At 52.8% G+C, this 15,061-nt stretch overlaps 6 protein-coding genes across 6 annotated transcripts; 3 read left to right on the top strand and 3 right to left on the bottom strand.

The window, feature by feature from the left end:
* Positions 1 to 447: 447 nt before the first annotated feature.
* SPSK_00605 (uncharacterized protein) lies at positions 448 to 1,023 on the top strand (the record flags this gene model as incomplete). The annotated part of the gene is made up of 2 exons (XM_016727570.1): positions 448 to 608; positions 687 to 1,023. 2 exons carry the CDS (start codon positions 448 to 450, stop codon positions 1,021 to 1,023), a joined length of 498 nt encoding a protein of 165 aa, XP_016582611.1.
* Positions 1,024 to 1,307: 284 nt separating this feature from the next.
* Positions 1,308 to 4,042, bottom strand: SPSK_00418 (beta-glucosidase; the record flags this gene model as incomplete). Its single annotated transcript, XM_016727387.1, has 3 exons — positions 1,308 to 3,088; positions 3,164 to 3,674; positions 3,737 to 4,042. The coding sequence occupies 3 exons, from the start codon at positions 4,040 to 4,042 to the stop codon at positions 1,308 to 1,310; spliced, it is 2,598 nt and encodes an 865-aa protein (XP_016582610.1).
* A 1,855-nt stretch (positions 4,043 to 5,897) lies between these two features.
* Positions 5,898 to 6,203, bottom strand: SPSK_00630 (uncharacterized protein; the record flags this gene model as incomplete). Its single annotated transcript, XM_016727593.1, has 1 exon — positions 5,898 to 6,203. One exon carries the CDS (start codon positions 6,201 to 6,203, stop codon positions 5,898 to 5,900), a length of 306 nt encoding a protein of 101 aa, XP_016582609.1.
* Positions 6,204 to 6,241: 38 nt separating this feature from the next.
* On the top strand, positions 6,242 to 7,372 carry SPSK_00553 (uncharacterized protein; the record flags this gene model as incomplete). The annotated part of the gene is made up of 2 exons (XM_016727519.1): positions 6,242 to 7,220; positions 7,338 to 7,372. The coding sequence occupies 2 exons, from the start codon at positions 6,242 to 6,244 to the stop codon at positions 7,370 to 7,372; spliced, it is 1,014 nt and encodes a 337-aa protein (XP_016582608.1).
* Positions 7,373 to 7,673: 301 nt separating this feature from the next.
* SPSK_00402 (SNARE-dependent exocytosis protein (Sro7)) lies at positions 7,674 to 10,796 on the bottom strand (the record flags this gene model as incomplete). Its single annotated transcript, XM_016727371.1, has 2 exons — positions 7,674 to 10,605; positions 10,678 to 10,796. 2 exons carry the CDS (start codon positions 10,794 to 10,796, stop codon positions 7,674 to 7,676), a joined length of 3,051 nt encoding a protein of 1,016 aa, XP_016582607.1.
* A 2,220-nt stretch (positions 10,797 to 13,016) lies between these two features.
* Positions 13,017 to 13,387, top strand: SPSK_00626 (uncharacterized protein; the record flags this gene model as incomplete). Its single annotated transcript, XM_016727590.1, has 2 exons — positions 13,017 to 13,138; positions 13,216 to 13,387. 2 exons carry the CDS (start codon positions 13,017 to 13,019, stop codon positions 13,385 to 13,387), a joined length of 294 nt encoding a protein of 97 aa, XP_016582606.1.
* Between the last annotated feature and the right edge of the window lie 1,674 nt (positions 13,388 to 15,061).

The raw sequence follows: 15,061 nt of genomic DNA, 5'->3' as shown, positions 1-15,061 counted from the left end.
TCCCACTCGACGCTCCAAATTTGTTGTACGATCGGGTAACATACTGCCCGTGCTGGCTAGTTATCACCACTTCTACATGTAGGATTTTGTTTGGTTCAATACATCGATGTCTCTAGCCTTCTTCGAGCGGAAACGTAGGGTAACACAAGAAGACGAAAGGCACCAGATCTAGAATCATACCTTCTGCTATGACGACCGTCTTGTTCGCCAACTTTGACAAATTAACATCAGAGAAGTAATCTATAGGTTTGTTGACATAGCGGAAAGCAGCCAACGTGAAAGGTAGAGATCTAGTTTGGCCATGCTGATGTTCGTTGTGGTCGTATCGCTCTGTTGGTCTGTTTTTGATGGTATCATAAGTGTACAACATATTACATATGACTTCATAGCGCTTACACTTTACTCAAACGTTTAAAGAGGGACTGCTGACTTACGCAGATAAGCACAATGGCCCCTATCATCTCCTCCGCGAGCCTTCACGTCATAAACGGCACTCACCCTCATTACGACCGCCTCAAAGTAGCCGCCGCCGCCGTTACACCCGTCACGCCCGGGGCAACATCTACTGGTGCACCAAACGATGGGATCACATCCATCACCGTTCTCGGGTTAGTTGCGCTGGCACTTGTAGCCTTCTCCTCCTTGGCTGTAGGAAGCTGCTGGATATACTTGTGCTGTATGCGCAGATATGCCCACAAGCAGTGTCACCAGGGACCACCTGCAGAAGTGGTCACTGACACGAACAGTGCCGTGCATCCCACAATGCTCGGCAATTATGTGGAGGCCAATAATCGCGCTAGAATTGGTTCATCCATCCAGTCCAATGTTGGCACAAACGTCAGCGTTCCTGCTAGCACCTCGCAGTACATTCTTGACGAGCAGTATCTGGTGACGGTCTCGGCACAAACGAAGGTGCCAGTAAAGTCGGCAAAGAAGAAACCTATCAAAAAGTCAGCCTTCTGCACACCCGACGTGCTCCAGCGCCGTGAGCAGAGCCTCAATGAGCACTCTCATCAAGTGTAACGCTCAAGTGGCTATGCGAAGGATGTGTAGACTGCGATAAGGAAGCTATGGACAAACAATTTGTTCTGGTAACAGTTTGGTTTATTTCTTTTCCTAGCCTGGCCATTTCTGCAATGTCGGTTCGTAACCAACGTTCCTGATCCGAGCTCGAAGTTTTCCTCTTCGCCGAAGGTTTTCTATTTGCTGTTCGTTCATTTCTGTATAAAATTCTAACACCAACTTCTTTTGCTCGACCCACTATCAACGTGATGTTTCTTAAGTATATGTCCTCCGTGTGAATATGTTCACAGCTTCAGCGCCGGAAGCGACGAATTCAGCGCAATGTCCACTACGGACCGACCAATAAACACGTATTTTTGCAGGTCATTAACTACCCAGTTCTGTGCCGTCGTATCCCAGTTGCTAACATCACGTCGTGTAAGGTTCATAACCACATGCACGCGCCCGCCGGCTGCCACAGCCACATCGTCGAAGCCACGCAACACACCCCATGGGTTGTCGTGGCCGCCAAGCTGCACGTAGAGCTGAGGCACAGCGGTGCCATTCACGGACCCACGATTATGAACATCAAAGCCAATGGTGTACACCGTGTCGTAGAGGCCCGGGTTTCCTCCGGGTGCCCCGCTAGCGGGTAGAACAGCCTGTGCAGAGCTGTTTGTGCGAGGATCCGTGCCATTGCTCGTCGTCGGCGACTTGGGCCAGTTCGGCGAGGAATCGTTGGTCCGGAGGATCCAGGGGTAAATGTACGGCTTAATGCGCTGGAACCCAGCCGGCACCTCGTTTGCGACAACGCTGCTATTGATCGCACCGAATGTCTGAGCCGGGCCGGTTGTCGTCTTACTGGGTGCTGGGGCTGATGCTGCACCTTCCGCGTCGAGAGCCCGGATGGTCAGGTTCTCAAAGTCAAATCGCGTGTACGTCAAGCCGTGACCAAACGGATAGACCGCCTTTGTATGCGCGTGTTGGAAATAGCGGTAGTCGATGAACACGCCTTCGGAAAAATTCTGCGCGGGTACCCGTGGTGTTGGCGACGAATACATGATTTCTGCGCCGTAGTCCGAGATGGTGCTGCCCCACATGAATGGCGACCGGCCCTGCGGCGCGACATCGCCGTACAACACATCCACAATCGCGTTGCCCGACTCCTGGCCAGGCAAACCCGCCCACAAGATAGCGGTGATGTTCTCGTGGCTTGCCGCGTAGTCGAGAATCACAGGGCCAACCGTGTGCAGCACAACGACGGTGTTGTTGTTGACTGAGGCAACAGCCTTGATCAACGCGTCGCCGTTGCCCCACAGCGTCAGATTCTTGCGGTCACCCGTGTTGCCGTCGATCGTAATGTAGCCCTCGCCTGCGTCGGCGCTGGCAAAGACAAGCGCAACATCGGCACCTGCTGCAGCCGCACGGGCGGCATCAAGGTCCCAGTTGTTTGGTGCCTCAACGATTGTCGTGTTGTCGGAAGCTGCACGTTTCTTTAGCGCCGGGGCCGGAGCCACTAAATACGGGAAGTTGCCCGGCCCGCTCCCGTACCCGGTCGCTAGCGTGCCCCGGTAGCACTTGTTGTCCACGCAGGCATTGGGACCGCCGGGCGCGTCCTGCGCGTCCTCACCAACGACGGCAATGCGCGCCGGCTTCTGCAGTGGAAGCGCCTTGTCACCCTTGTTCTTGAGCAGGACCGTGGATTTGGCGGCAATTTCGCGGATCAAAGCGCCATGGTTTCCCTGCACGTCGACGTGCAAGTTGACTTTTTCGATGCTGGCGTTGGCGCGGTAGTACACTGGACCAACTGTGACGTTGGGCGGCACCCAGGCCGAAAAGTTAATGTCTGGGCGCGGCTTGTTGCCGCTCACGGCCGCTACCTTGTAGTAAGCAGCCATGATGCGTACAGCCATGTCATCGACACGCCACGCAGGAATTGAGCCATTAAGCACCGACTCGGTGAGCGCACCGCCCCAGAATGAGCCGTAAATGCTGCCCCGTGGACCGCCTTCGCCAGCCATGACCATATCAAGACCACCAAGAGCCGACTCAACTGTCGAGTGCTGTGCGCCCCAATCGGACATGACTATTGGGGGAGGGGTTGTTAGCGTCGGTCTCAAAGGACTGTTATTTATAGTCCCAGTTCATTAGACAAACATACCAAATCCCTGGAAGTTCAGCTCGTTCTTCAACAAATAGTTGAGTGTCCAGCTGTTCTCGCAACTGTAGTTGCCATTGATCTTGTTGTACGAGCACATGACAGACCCGACTCCAGCACGCACGGCGTCAGAAAATGGCCACAAATACAGCTCGTGCATTGTGCGGTCATCAATCGTTACGTCCACATTGTTGCGGTAGTGCTCCTGTTCATTCAAGATGTAGTGCTTGGCTGTTGCCATCACGCCCTGAGACTGCATGCCGCGCACAGTCTCGAACATGCCCACGCCCGTCAGGTACGGATCGGGAGAGAAGCCCTCCCAATTGCGGCCACCTGCCGGCACACGGCCCAGGGGACCAGCCACAGGGCCCAGCGCAATGTCGACGCCCTTGCCACGGAACTCGGCGCCCATGGCCACGCCACGCCGGTGCATGAGACTGCGGCTGAAAGTGGCAGCCATGTTGATTCCGGCCGGAAAGACAGAGTTTTTGTCCGCTGGGAGATGATTAATATCCTGTATTTATGTTTTTTTTGTCCTTTGTCCAGTTGGTCAGCGGCTGACATACTGTATCTTACGGCAACTGTCCCGTCTTGTAGGCACAGCGATCGGAAGCCCAGTCGTGGAACCGACCCCGTGTTGCCGATGCAACGGTCAAACTCCCAGCCCGTGCCGGTCGTCAGGTTGACCTTCTCGACGAGTGTCAGGTTGCTCACAAAGGCACGCGCCTGCGCGTATGCCGCGTCCCAACCATCACCACTTCCTTGGCCCCATGGCGATGGGAACAGTGACAGGGACGGTGCACCGGCGGGTGCTTGGGCGTTTGTGTAGCCAGCTGTGCAAAGAACGCCCAGAGTGGCCAAAAAGGCCGACGTGCAAGGCATATTGACGATTGGTGTGACGGTGAAAAGGCGTTAGTTTCACACTATTGCTTTGGGACAGCGAACACAGTCAACAAAGTTATGTCTACAAATTCAAATATGCGTTTTTTACGGACGTCCTTTTGTCTGTCTCGAAAGTCTCTACCACAACTCCGCAGTCGCAATCAACGAATCCGCGTAATCAGCAGCCCGTAAATCGCGTACCTGTTGTGCTCCGAGTTTCCTCTGGCAGCCGTATTTACAAGGGACGTGCAATATATATAGAGCCAAACATAGGGGCTAAAACAGGATAGCAGGGACAATAGTATCGAGGAGAAAGATGGATAAACAAATCGGATAAATGGCTGATCCAACACTTTATCCGTTGTGCCAATTGGTACAAACAAAGTGAAGTGCGCGACGCGACCAGTAGCCAGGAGAGTCATTGGAGATCACGGAAACATAGATTTACCGTATCCGATTCGGCCTGTGTGCGACAAACGGTCGTCAGTTTCTAGTGTGGCGGCTTTGAATGCAAGCAACAGTGACTCTTGTTTGGTTGTTACGCCTTCAGACAGAGACTCATGACTGTGCACGTCTGCTCATTCACAGTGTATTTGGAACCTGGTTAAATTAGACTTTCGGGTACGAATATCACAAACAAAAGCATCACCACCAAATCAACACTGCCCTGGCAATAGAAACACAATACAGCTATGTAACCTATCGACCGTTTACGAAACTTATTTTGTCGCAGTCGACGATTATAGTCGAACCACGGTCTACGTCGGTGTCTGTTGCTTATAGGTTATTTCTCCTCCAAAAACGTCTGTTCGTCCAGTCACGGTTGCCATCGTGATGGACCATCCTTTGAAAATGGTGTTTTATTTACGCTTAAAACGCTACGTCGGAAGTTTACCTCCATTCACATAGCAAATCACACAACGCAAGACACAGCCAACACGGCATAGCCGTAAATAAGTGCCGGGAACAAACCAATAAATATGCGCGGAATTTGGTGTGCCGGAGATTTTCGCAGCAAATCACGCGCAAGAAGGACGAAAAAAGAACATGATAAATCTAAGGAAACGAGGTAGAAGATCGAGTGTATATTGTTTGCGTCTCAGATAGCAGTCGATATTTACATCTCGTCTCAAAATGACGCAGTTGAAAGCTTCGCTAGAAGCAGCCGGGTTCTGCGTCCGGGTTCTGTGGCTTGTATCTGCGTCTTCTTTTTGATTCCCGACGCCATTTAGTAGACTGTCCAAGACGGCACATCAATCTGGGGATGTGGGGGGGCTGCCAGTCTTCGTGGGGCGTCCGAAGTCGACGTTGGGCATTGCAGCTTTGATACTATCCACTTGTCTCGCCCTTTTTCCTGTCTTCACCCTTCCCAACTCGTCCTTCCTTTGTCTGGCACTCCACAAGTACCGAGAATTTGCCCTTTATCCTGAGCCGGACCGAGTGTGCAAAAAAGGTTGACACCCCGAGCAGCCGTAAATTGCCCGCCGATATGATTTTTAAATAATTTTGGACGGCGCACCTTGCACGCGTGATACTGGCTCAGGCAGAAACAAGATATGGTGACAGTAGAAGACACACAATAAACACGGCGCACATCAACCATATATTGGGTTGCTGTCGGCAATTGTAGACCACGCTGTCGAGGTCGGGGACAGCCTATGAGAAGGCAGCTTTATATTGGCCGGGACTTTAATTTCGCATCCCTCCTTCCTCCACCTTTCTCTTTGCCTTCGTCGCACTTCCTCGGCTCACTTCTTTGTCGATGTGGCGATGCCATTTATAGATCCAGACCTGTCTGTACCCAGGATAAAAGCACCACAACCACGAACCAGAGCGACGCATGGCAGAGCGCAAATTAAATCGTAGAGCGTGCAGGATTTGTTTTGTTTTTGCCAAGCATCGGCATCCCCAGACACAAGACTTGAGTCGAGGCGAGAAGGACATTGCCTCGGGCACACCCTCTTGTGATGGCTACTCGTGCCATTCCTGCGTATATATAGACGAGACCAAGAGCCTTCAAGGTGGCCTTGGCATCTTTTGATTCTTGATTCTCTTTTTCTTCTTCTTCTTCTTTTTCGTCGTCTTCCTTTTCGCCTTCCTCCTTCTGCCCAACCCCAGTTGCAACATCTCCGGCGCCCTTTATAACTCTGCTTGTTGACATTATAAACCTATCAGTTGCTTGTGCGCCCTTAGGTCACCATGAAGTCTCTCGCCGCAACTGTTGTGGCTGCCCTCGCTGCCACGGCCGAGGCCGGTCTGCGCTTCGGCTGCTCAACGCTGACCATCCAGCGCCTCGACCCCGTCGTGCAGCCCGACTCGACGCCGTCTTCCCACCTGCACCACATTGTCGGTGGCAACCAGTTCAACGCCACCATGACCGGCGACGTCGGTGCCCGCGGCACCTGCACGACCTGCCAGATGTCAGAGGACTTTTCCAACTACTGGACGGCCGTCATGTACTTCAAGAGCCCCACCAACGGCTCGTACCACCGCGTGCCTGTTGTTAACAACGCCGCGCTCGCGTCCGGCACCACCGGCGGTATTACTGTGTACTACACACAGTACGACCTGTCGCGTGACAACCTGAAGCAGCAGCCGATTACGACCTTCAAGCCGGGCTTCCGTATGACAGTCGGCAAGCCTAGCTCGACAGCGGCCGAGGGCAAGACGCACATTGGCCTGTCGTACAACTGCCTGACCACGCTGCTGAACCGTGGCCCGGAGATGCGCGACTTCCCCACGAAGCCCTGCCCGGCCGGCATCTTCGTGACGCACCACTTCCCCGCCTGCTGGGATGGCAAGAACCTCGACAGCCCCGACCACCAGTCGCACATGTACAACACCATCAAGATGGACGGCTTCATGAACGCCGGCCCCTGCCCTTCGTCGCACCCCGTGCGCGTGCCGCAGGTCGTGTACGAGACAGTCTGGGACACGACCAAGTTCAACGGCTTGTGGAAGGAGGGCCAGCAGCAGCCGTTTGTCTGGAGTTTCGAGGGCAACAGTGGCTACGGCACACACGCTGACTACATGTTCGGCTGGAAGGGTGATGCTCTCGAGCGCGCCATGGCCAAGTCCGAGTGCTTCTATGACGGCTGCGGTGCCATCAAGAAGCAGAGCATGACCGAGGCCAACAAGTGCAAGGTCCGCGAGATGGTCAACGAGAACATTGACGGATGTAAGTGTCTTTTATGATTTTTGCGATTTTGTGATTTTGTGATCAAGTGATCAATGCAGTATCCTGCTCCTCTCCTGTACGTTCTGAGCTATTTGGTCAATTCACTAACATATCTAGGGGTCACATCCCTTCCCGGCATGGACACGCACTAGATCGACATGACTAGATCGTGGTGATGTTTGCAGTTGGTGTACAGGGCTAGAGCGGGCGTGGGCCGGCCGTGGTTGCTTTCTTCTTTTCCTTCTTAAATAATATCGCGGCCCAGAAATCTTCTCCTTGCTTCCGAGACCAAGGAATGACTGGTCGGTCTGCGAAGCAGATCGTTGTTCTTGGTCGATAATCAAACAAGCCTTCACTAAATCCAAAGCAACGTGAAACAAATGCCAGTGTAAAGAACGTATTGAAATGGAAATGTTTTCATGTGATGGCACCTGGAGTTCCCCATCCTGGGGCCTACATAAATTTGCTCTTCACCACTCCCAGAACGAGTCCGCGCTTCTGCCGCGATACAAACTTGTTAACGTCATCCGCCCAACCCTGGCTCTGTTCCTGTAGGTTGTCGAGGCTGTCGCTCATGAAATTTAACTTCTCTGTCCGCTGGTTGAGTTGTCGTGTCAGGTACTGGCCCCAGCCTTCCTGGCTGGCCACACCGCGTTGCAATCCAGCTGTCGAGCCATACGCTCCACCCGCACCTGCTCCGCCATACCGCGCCAGGCGCTCTTCCTCCGCCGCCGCCGCCAGCATGCGTTTGCTCGGTGGCCGGCCGGGGCCGCCAATCAGTAAGTCGAGGTCCGTAGGAGACACATACTGCGTGCCCGAGATCCACTGCAGGTTACTGATTGTCGGCCGCGGCGGCACTGCCAGCTCGGGATTGACGAGTGTGTCGCCCATGGTACCCTCCTGTGGGTTTACGGGGCCTGCGCTGCGGCCAAAGGCCGAAACAATCACCAGCTCCGACGGGCCGGACCAGCCGTACACATCGCCGGACGGCGTGACCACAGCGTCGGCGTGGCGGGATGGCTCAAATCCGCGGAGAGGAGCCTTGCTGATCTCCTTGAGGCCGGGCAACGAGAATGTCCGCAGAGTCCCGTCACCAAAGACGCCCACAAGTGCGTAGCCGTGTTGTTCGTAATGGGCAACCGAAGCCGAGTAACAGAAGGCGTCGTCGAAGGACTTGGACGCTCCCTTGGCAGCCACTGGCTTGAATATACGGGCCTCCTTCTGCGTCGCCACCACGAGTGTGCCGTTGACGTGCTGGCCACTCCGGAGCCCAGCAACAGATGCCCCTGTGGCCGATGCCGGTGCGCCCGTCTCTGATACAATCGGGCAGATGGCCACGACGCGGTCCTTGTGCTCAGCAATGCCCGCGATCTTAGCGGTGTAGCTAGCGCCCGAAGGGAGCAGCTCGAACGTGATTACTTTTCCTTGGTTCGTGCCCACCAGGCACACGAGGCTCGAGTACGACTTCCCCTCCAGTGACAGCACGGCAAACTCAAAGACAGTTGGGAAATCCTTGCCGGACAACGAGCTGCTGGTGCTACTGTGCTTGCTGAGAAACGACGACCGTTTCTCAGACTTGGCGAAGTCGGCCATCGAGCCATGGAAAATAACAGCAGGTCCCCGAAGATCAACAATGCTCAGGAACCCGTTCTCGGATCCCGCCGCCACAAAGCCCACGTCTGCGACCTTGAGTGCCGTGATCGGCCCTTGCATCATCTCGTAGCGCACCCACGGCTGCAACCCGTCCTGTAAGTTCTCCTCGGTGCGGCTGCTGATGTCGGTGAAGCCACCAGGGTTGGAGTTCAATGGTTGCGAGCCATCACCTCCGCCTCGGCCGTAGAACTTGTTGGCTCCCCACCGGAACAGAACCACCTCGCCCTGCCGCGTGCCGATGGCAAACTCGCCTGTGCCAGCCGCCAGAGACAAGGCAGAAACGTCGACATCATGGTCACGGTCGACGGCCCGCGCCACGTCAACCTGCAGCTGCGCTTGGTTCTCAATCTCGTCGGCATGGCCAGCGTCCCACAGCCGCACGGTGCCGTCTGCGTGGGCTGTCTGGATAATATCGCGGCGTTCGTAGCGCCGACGTGGCTTCGGTGCTTCAGCACCACCACGGAGTAGCCGCTCGCCTAAATTGCGACTCTCCGTCAGACCCAGCCACCGCTCACGCGCCATGGTTGACACTGTAAACGTGCCTACAAATGGGCTGACGAAGGAGAGCGACGGGTGCAGCTGGTTGGTCGGGCTGATGGGGTAGCCCGAGGGAAAGCTCAACGTCAGCATCTCGCCCGAGTTTAAAAGGGCAAAGACGGCAATGGGGTCGCTTGCGCCGCCAAAATGCGGCGACTGGCGCGGGGCCAGGCAGAATCCGGTCACTTCTGTGCCTTGTGGAATCTGCAGCAGCTGTTGGCGTTTGCCCTTGAAGTGGTCCGACAAGATCTGCCACGACGACGTCGCGTACACAGGAGTAGGTCCAAGTTCAAGGAACGTGAGGCCCTTTTCAGGCTCGTCGATGGCCAGGCCACCGGCAATCAAGAGGGCCGTGTCGTCGGGGTTCTTCTTGCAGCACCAAGCAATCTGCACAAACGGGTCGATGGCACGAGCGCCTGGCGGGCGGGTAACGGGTTGGTCGACGCTAACATCGTAGAGGCTACGTGCCATAACCACGCGGCCGTCTCGGGGATCCCAGAACACAAGGCTTCCGTCGTCGTGTGCCGTCAGCACAAAGGTGCCTGTGGGATGCCAAACGGCCTGTGTCAGACGTGGTTTGCGCTGGACCTGGGGCGTCTCGCCGTTGCCACCAGGAGCGCCGGGCGGCACGACATATTCAAAGTATTTGATTGCCTCATTCTGCTTGAACGAGTAGAGTACGGCGCCCGTGGAGTAGCCAATCAGCAGCTGGCCGGCATCGCGCGGGTGCAGCTGCATGGTCACAAGGTTCATGGCCGCCGACGCATCCGTGCCTGGCCCACCGCCCCGGACCCGGGGGTCAACGCCTCCTGGGCGGTTGCGCCAGAGATTCTGGACACGGAAAGGCGAGAGCCGCTCGCGGTCGAGGTCATATGCGATAATGTCGCCGTTGGTCAATCCCAGGAACGCCCAGTCCAGCATGGGGTCTGTGACCATGCACACCGCCGCACCCGCTGAGACGGAGCCGCCAATGCGGTTGCCCGTGTCGAGATTCCACATCGCGATTTCACTCTTCGCGTCCAGGCTCACCAGCCTGTTTGCGCTGAACTGGATCTGCCGCAGCGACGCACCGCCCTTGGGCCGGATCACCTTGTTGACACGTCCGCGGCCGTAAACGTAGATCGTGCCAGGTCCGAAGCGCGACTGGGTCGTGCCCACGGCCATGAGCGACTGGACCGGATCATAAGCTATGCAGCTGTACGCAAAGCCTCAGCAGGGAGTCCGGAGCAAACGTCTGGCAGAAATGCGTGTGAGGACGGAGACATACCTGATCTGTGAATCGACGCCATATCGTATCTGTTCTTCGGGGGCGAGTAGGCCCGGCACAATTCCCGCAGACAGGTCGTTCTGCATGCCTGCCTGCTTTCCCCGAATGAAGCTAGCCATGGTTGGGGATGAGGTAATAGTGGTGACAATGGAGAAGTAGTGGAGGGGCGGACACGCAAAAAGTAGCAGTAGAGCCAGTCGCGGCCACACGGTCGGGATGTCACACACCTACCGCGGTTGAGAGCGCGATTGATGCAAGAGAAAGGACGAAGCGTCGGGCTCGCTAGAATAACGCAGCTCCGGCGAAACCGTCGAATGCGAGCTTGTTTTCCACGATAACGTGGTGAACTTGGCAAACGAGGTGGGGCCACAGTACGGGCCGTGGCCTGAAAGGAAACAAAGATTCCGGTCGCATTACACGTGTCTTATCACGTGATGTTGATCTGACGTCCAGTTTCTCTCCACGGTGTGTACTCAAATCATTCTTTGGGTGTTTTTTCAGTGTGTGGGTGTGAAGAGCTACGGCACAACAAATTGCCTTTTTGTTCTTATTCTGCTCCTGCACTGAAATAGCATTTTGGCATACGTGGATCTAACTGATACACAACGTCGAACGTCGATGACGGCAGTGGAACGAGTATAAGAGTTAAATCATCTTTGGACGTATAGCCACAGCACCTGGATTTACTGCCCGGAGGGTTTCTTTTCTTTGTGTATGGCCCGAAATTGACAAGTTTCATATACTAGCAAAGTTCGGATGCAAACAATCGACGACGCCCTTGATTATGGGCAGGATCCACAAGTCCCAAACTGTGTTAAGACGCGTGTATTGCCTTGAAAGCCACCGTAAACTAGCGAATATTCTGTTCTTTCTTTTATTATGTTCATTGTGTCCGCAATGGTAGTGCGAAGTTCTCGGGCACGATTCTTTTCGGAGCCTAAGAACGCGTAATACAGGCTGTAAATATCGCGATGTGGACTGTTTATCAGAGCCATATGCTAACGTGCGCTGTATGAGCCTCGTCGCCCTATGGTAGCTGATTCGTTAAGAAGACATACAGAATATGGTTATATTTCTTTAAAAATGCAATACATGATCAATAAAATCATGCAAAAGCAGAATCTTCAGGCGCGGAAAGCCCAACATCATGCAGATTAAAACTAAAATGAGGCCACCACAACTGGAACTTTTGAAGTACTGCTTTGTAGCAGTACTTCACGTAAGGCTACCGGTATATCTGGCATAAAGAGCGGGTTAGGGCACATCGGATATTGTGTCCATGTCTGAATTGTATTTTACGGGGCGTATTTCAAACTCTGTGCAGAACGGCAGTTCGGATACTTTCCCAATATTTGGTGTACTCCATAATTCAGCTACATGATTACCGTTTTAATTCTTTACTAAGTGCTCACTAAACAAGATCTTTGGAGACATTCCCTTTCCGTTAATGAGGATTTTCCCCCCACATAACACGTCTTGAGCACATGAAGGCGCGAGTGCAACTGTGGGCAGAAATGTACAAGATTCACCATGAGAGCATTATACTCTCGGCCCAGTGGCTTCAAATCTTTGCCTCGCCTACAGTCCCGCATCTCTAATCATCTCTCTCTTTTTTATCGTATGATTTGACCTAAGGTAACGAACAAGACAACCGTTCGAAATATTTTCTTCTGCTCAAGGTCATTGAGAAGCGTAGACCAGGTTACTGAAATTCCGACGTCCATAAACCTTTATAGCGAAACGAAATTACATGCCATAGTAAAAGAAATCAAATTGAAGCTCAAATCCAGTCAAAAAGAAGACAGTAGGGAAAAACAAATTACCCTGAGGGGAAGAGTACGTATGGAAATCCCTTAAGGGGCTAACACAGTCCCCAACCATTTCATTACCGGTCCTCAAGGCTCCCTTTATTTCTTAACTAAAAAAAATTGAACGGGAGAGAAAAAGAAACAGACGGAAGAGGGGAGAAGCCTTAAATCCCCAGAGTTTGCCAGCGGGTTGGTGCGGCCCCCGTCAGTGTACGACACTGGTTTGTAAATCAGTCTCGTCCTCCTTCTAGTCATTGACGCAAAGTCATCTCGTCATTGAGAATTTAGACACACACACACAACAAAAAAAAAAAAAAAAAAAAAAAAAAGAACATAGGACTTTACTTCATGCCTGACAGCAGAAGAGATAAGATCTACTGTGATCTCTCTTTCCAAATATAAAAGGAGTCGAGTGACTGCTTCTTGTTATGCCGATGGTATGGGCTTCTCTTTTTGTCTTTACTCTCCAACAAGTCCAGTTCCCATCACCAGTCAAAACAGACTCCGTCCAGCAGAAAATTCGACAAGACCATGGACGCAACGACAGCAGCCAACCAGAAGGAGGTACTTAAACGGCAGAAAGCATTCGCTAGTCCCTCGCCAATGGCGTCAACCACGTCAATTGAGGCCGTGGATGGAGAAACCGGTGATTCGTGAGCAACTTACTATTATTGTTCCTTCGGATGGGTCTCGTACTCGAACTAATGCCACCGGTCTGTCTACAAAATAGTCCAATCACATATCACCCCGGTGTCGCGGGCAACAAGATGTTTCAAAATGACCGCATGCAGCTCGGCGAGACCTTCACGGATATCACGATGCGATGTTGGCACAGAGGTGACGCCGAGGACAAAAAGAACAAAGAACGGAAGGCCAAAGAACAGACACCCACCAGCTCCTGAAATCAGCCAAAGAGCTTGATGGTACACCGGCAATTATTATCCAGCATACCTGGCCAGCGTCATCTGTTATCTCCAGCTTGAAAGGTCTTTCTCAACTTAAGAGTGTTTGCCACTCTGTTTTGAGTTCCATTCTGTCGTGTCATCTACCTTCAACAGCAAAAGTCACGACTATTTAGATATTTTCTATCTATTTCTGTTCTCCTTGGAGGCTTTGGAGTGAAAGGCTAAACAGATGCCGTATTTACCCACTCTCCAGCTTCGGCCCGTACCATAATTACTATCTTTACTACTGTGAATTTAGCTTAACAGGTGGAGTCCCACAACATCTGGTCAGATTTGACCCTGAAGACGAAGAGAAGTAGCAGTGAACGTAGGCACATGTGATAGCTTTCAAAACTGGAAAAGTTCTGAAATGTCTGTCTGTGTATCTCTTTAATGGCCGACATATGACTTGACTTTTTTCCGCCACACGCTGTGATTGGCTCTAATACCTGGTTTTGATCCACTGATCCTTCCAGAGGCCTTACAACACAAACTTGGAAGTCACCCCCGTTTCAGCTTTGCCAGCCAAAGTCTCAGCGACTTCTCGATGTCAATAAATGCTCAGACCAACAACATCACGCGCAATGTACATGTAAGTTTCGCACGCCCCATAAAAAAGTCATATGGACACAACAACAAAGGTGTCGGTTAATTTAATCCCCTACCCCCGTCTGGCGATCTTGTCAGTATCTGTTTTCCAAATCGTTCCAGGCCTTTCTATGGGGCATTCACCTCAGCTCGTTTTGCTCCCAGTTTAAAATGCAACCTTATCAGTGAGTCAGAGGTGAGCCAATATTCTTTCAACATTTTTACGACCAAGGTGCGCCATTAGTATTGTTGTTTCAGCGTTGGGCATTGCACAGAACGATGCGAGCTTTGAGCTATGCATGCCCCATGCACTGTCGACAGGTCCGTACATCTGTATATTGTACACTTCACGTCCCCACGGGTCGCAAGGGGGTAAATAAGAAAGAACGTCAAAAAAAAAAATATGAAGAAAGCGGCCAAGCATTCCGTGTAGTTCCTTCCAGCCAACTCAGGCATCACAATTTGGTGAGCTATCAGCAATCTACATTAAACAGTGCCGTAAATCGAGCTCCATGTTCCAATCTCTCAGTCATAAGATAGCAAAGAATTAAAATCTGTCCGTTTAAGATGCCCGTCTTTCCTCGGTCGCAGACGGACGGTAAGGGCTCTGTTCGCCTGCTGTAAGTCCGGGCAGTGAGAATCGTATTTCACATAAATGAAATTTGAATCGTCTTTAACTGCTTCCTCTTCCTCGAGATGGTGCATATATCGAGAACGTTAGGCGGGTTGCATTGCTGAATAAGAAAGTCCCAAATAGCCTACCTAGGCATGCCAGGAACGACAAGCTCAGTCGCCGAAACAAAATCGGAAATCAGGCCGACACCGTTGCACATGACAGGTCACTCCCGTTAACTCGTAAGTACATTCGTAGAGGCAACACCCACAAGGGTCAACTCCCATGATATGACGAGCTGCCCCTTGGCCACCCAGGACTGTGCCGGCATGGCTGGCACCAGACTTCCGCCGCCCGACAATTATGGGGCCGGGCACTCGGACCACCCAAATAAGGCACGAACCAGAAACACAAGTGACGGCTCCGGCCAC

The sequence above is a fragment of the Sporothrix schenckii genome (genome assembly GCF_000961545.1).
Source record: "Sporothrix schenckii 1099-18 chromosome Unknown Cont49, whole genome shotgun sequence".
In the NCBI taxonomy this organism is placed as follows: domain Eukaryota; kingdom Fungi; phylum Ascomycota; class Sordariomycetes; order Ophiostomatales; family Ophiostomataceae; genus Sporothrix; species Sporothrix schenckii.
This window is presented reverse-complemented; position numbering and strand designations above follow the sequence as displayed.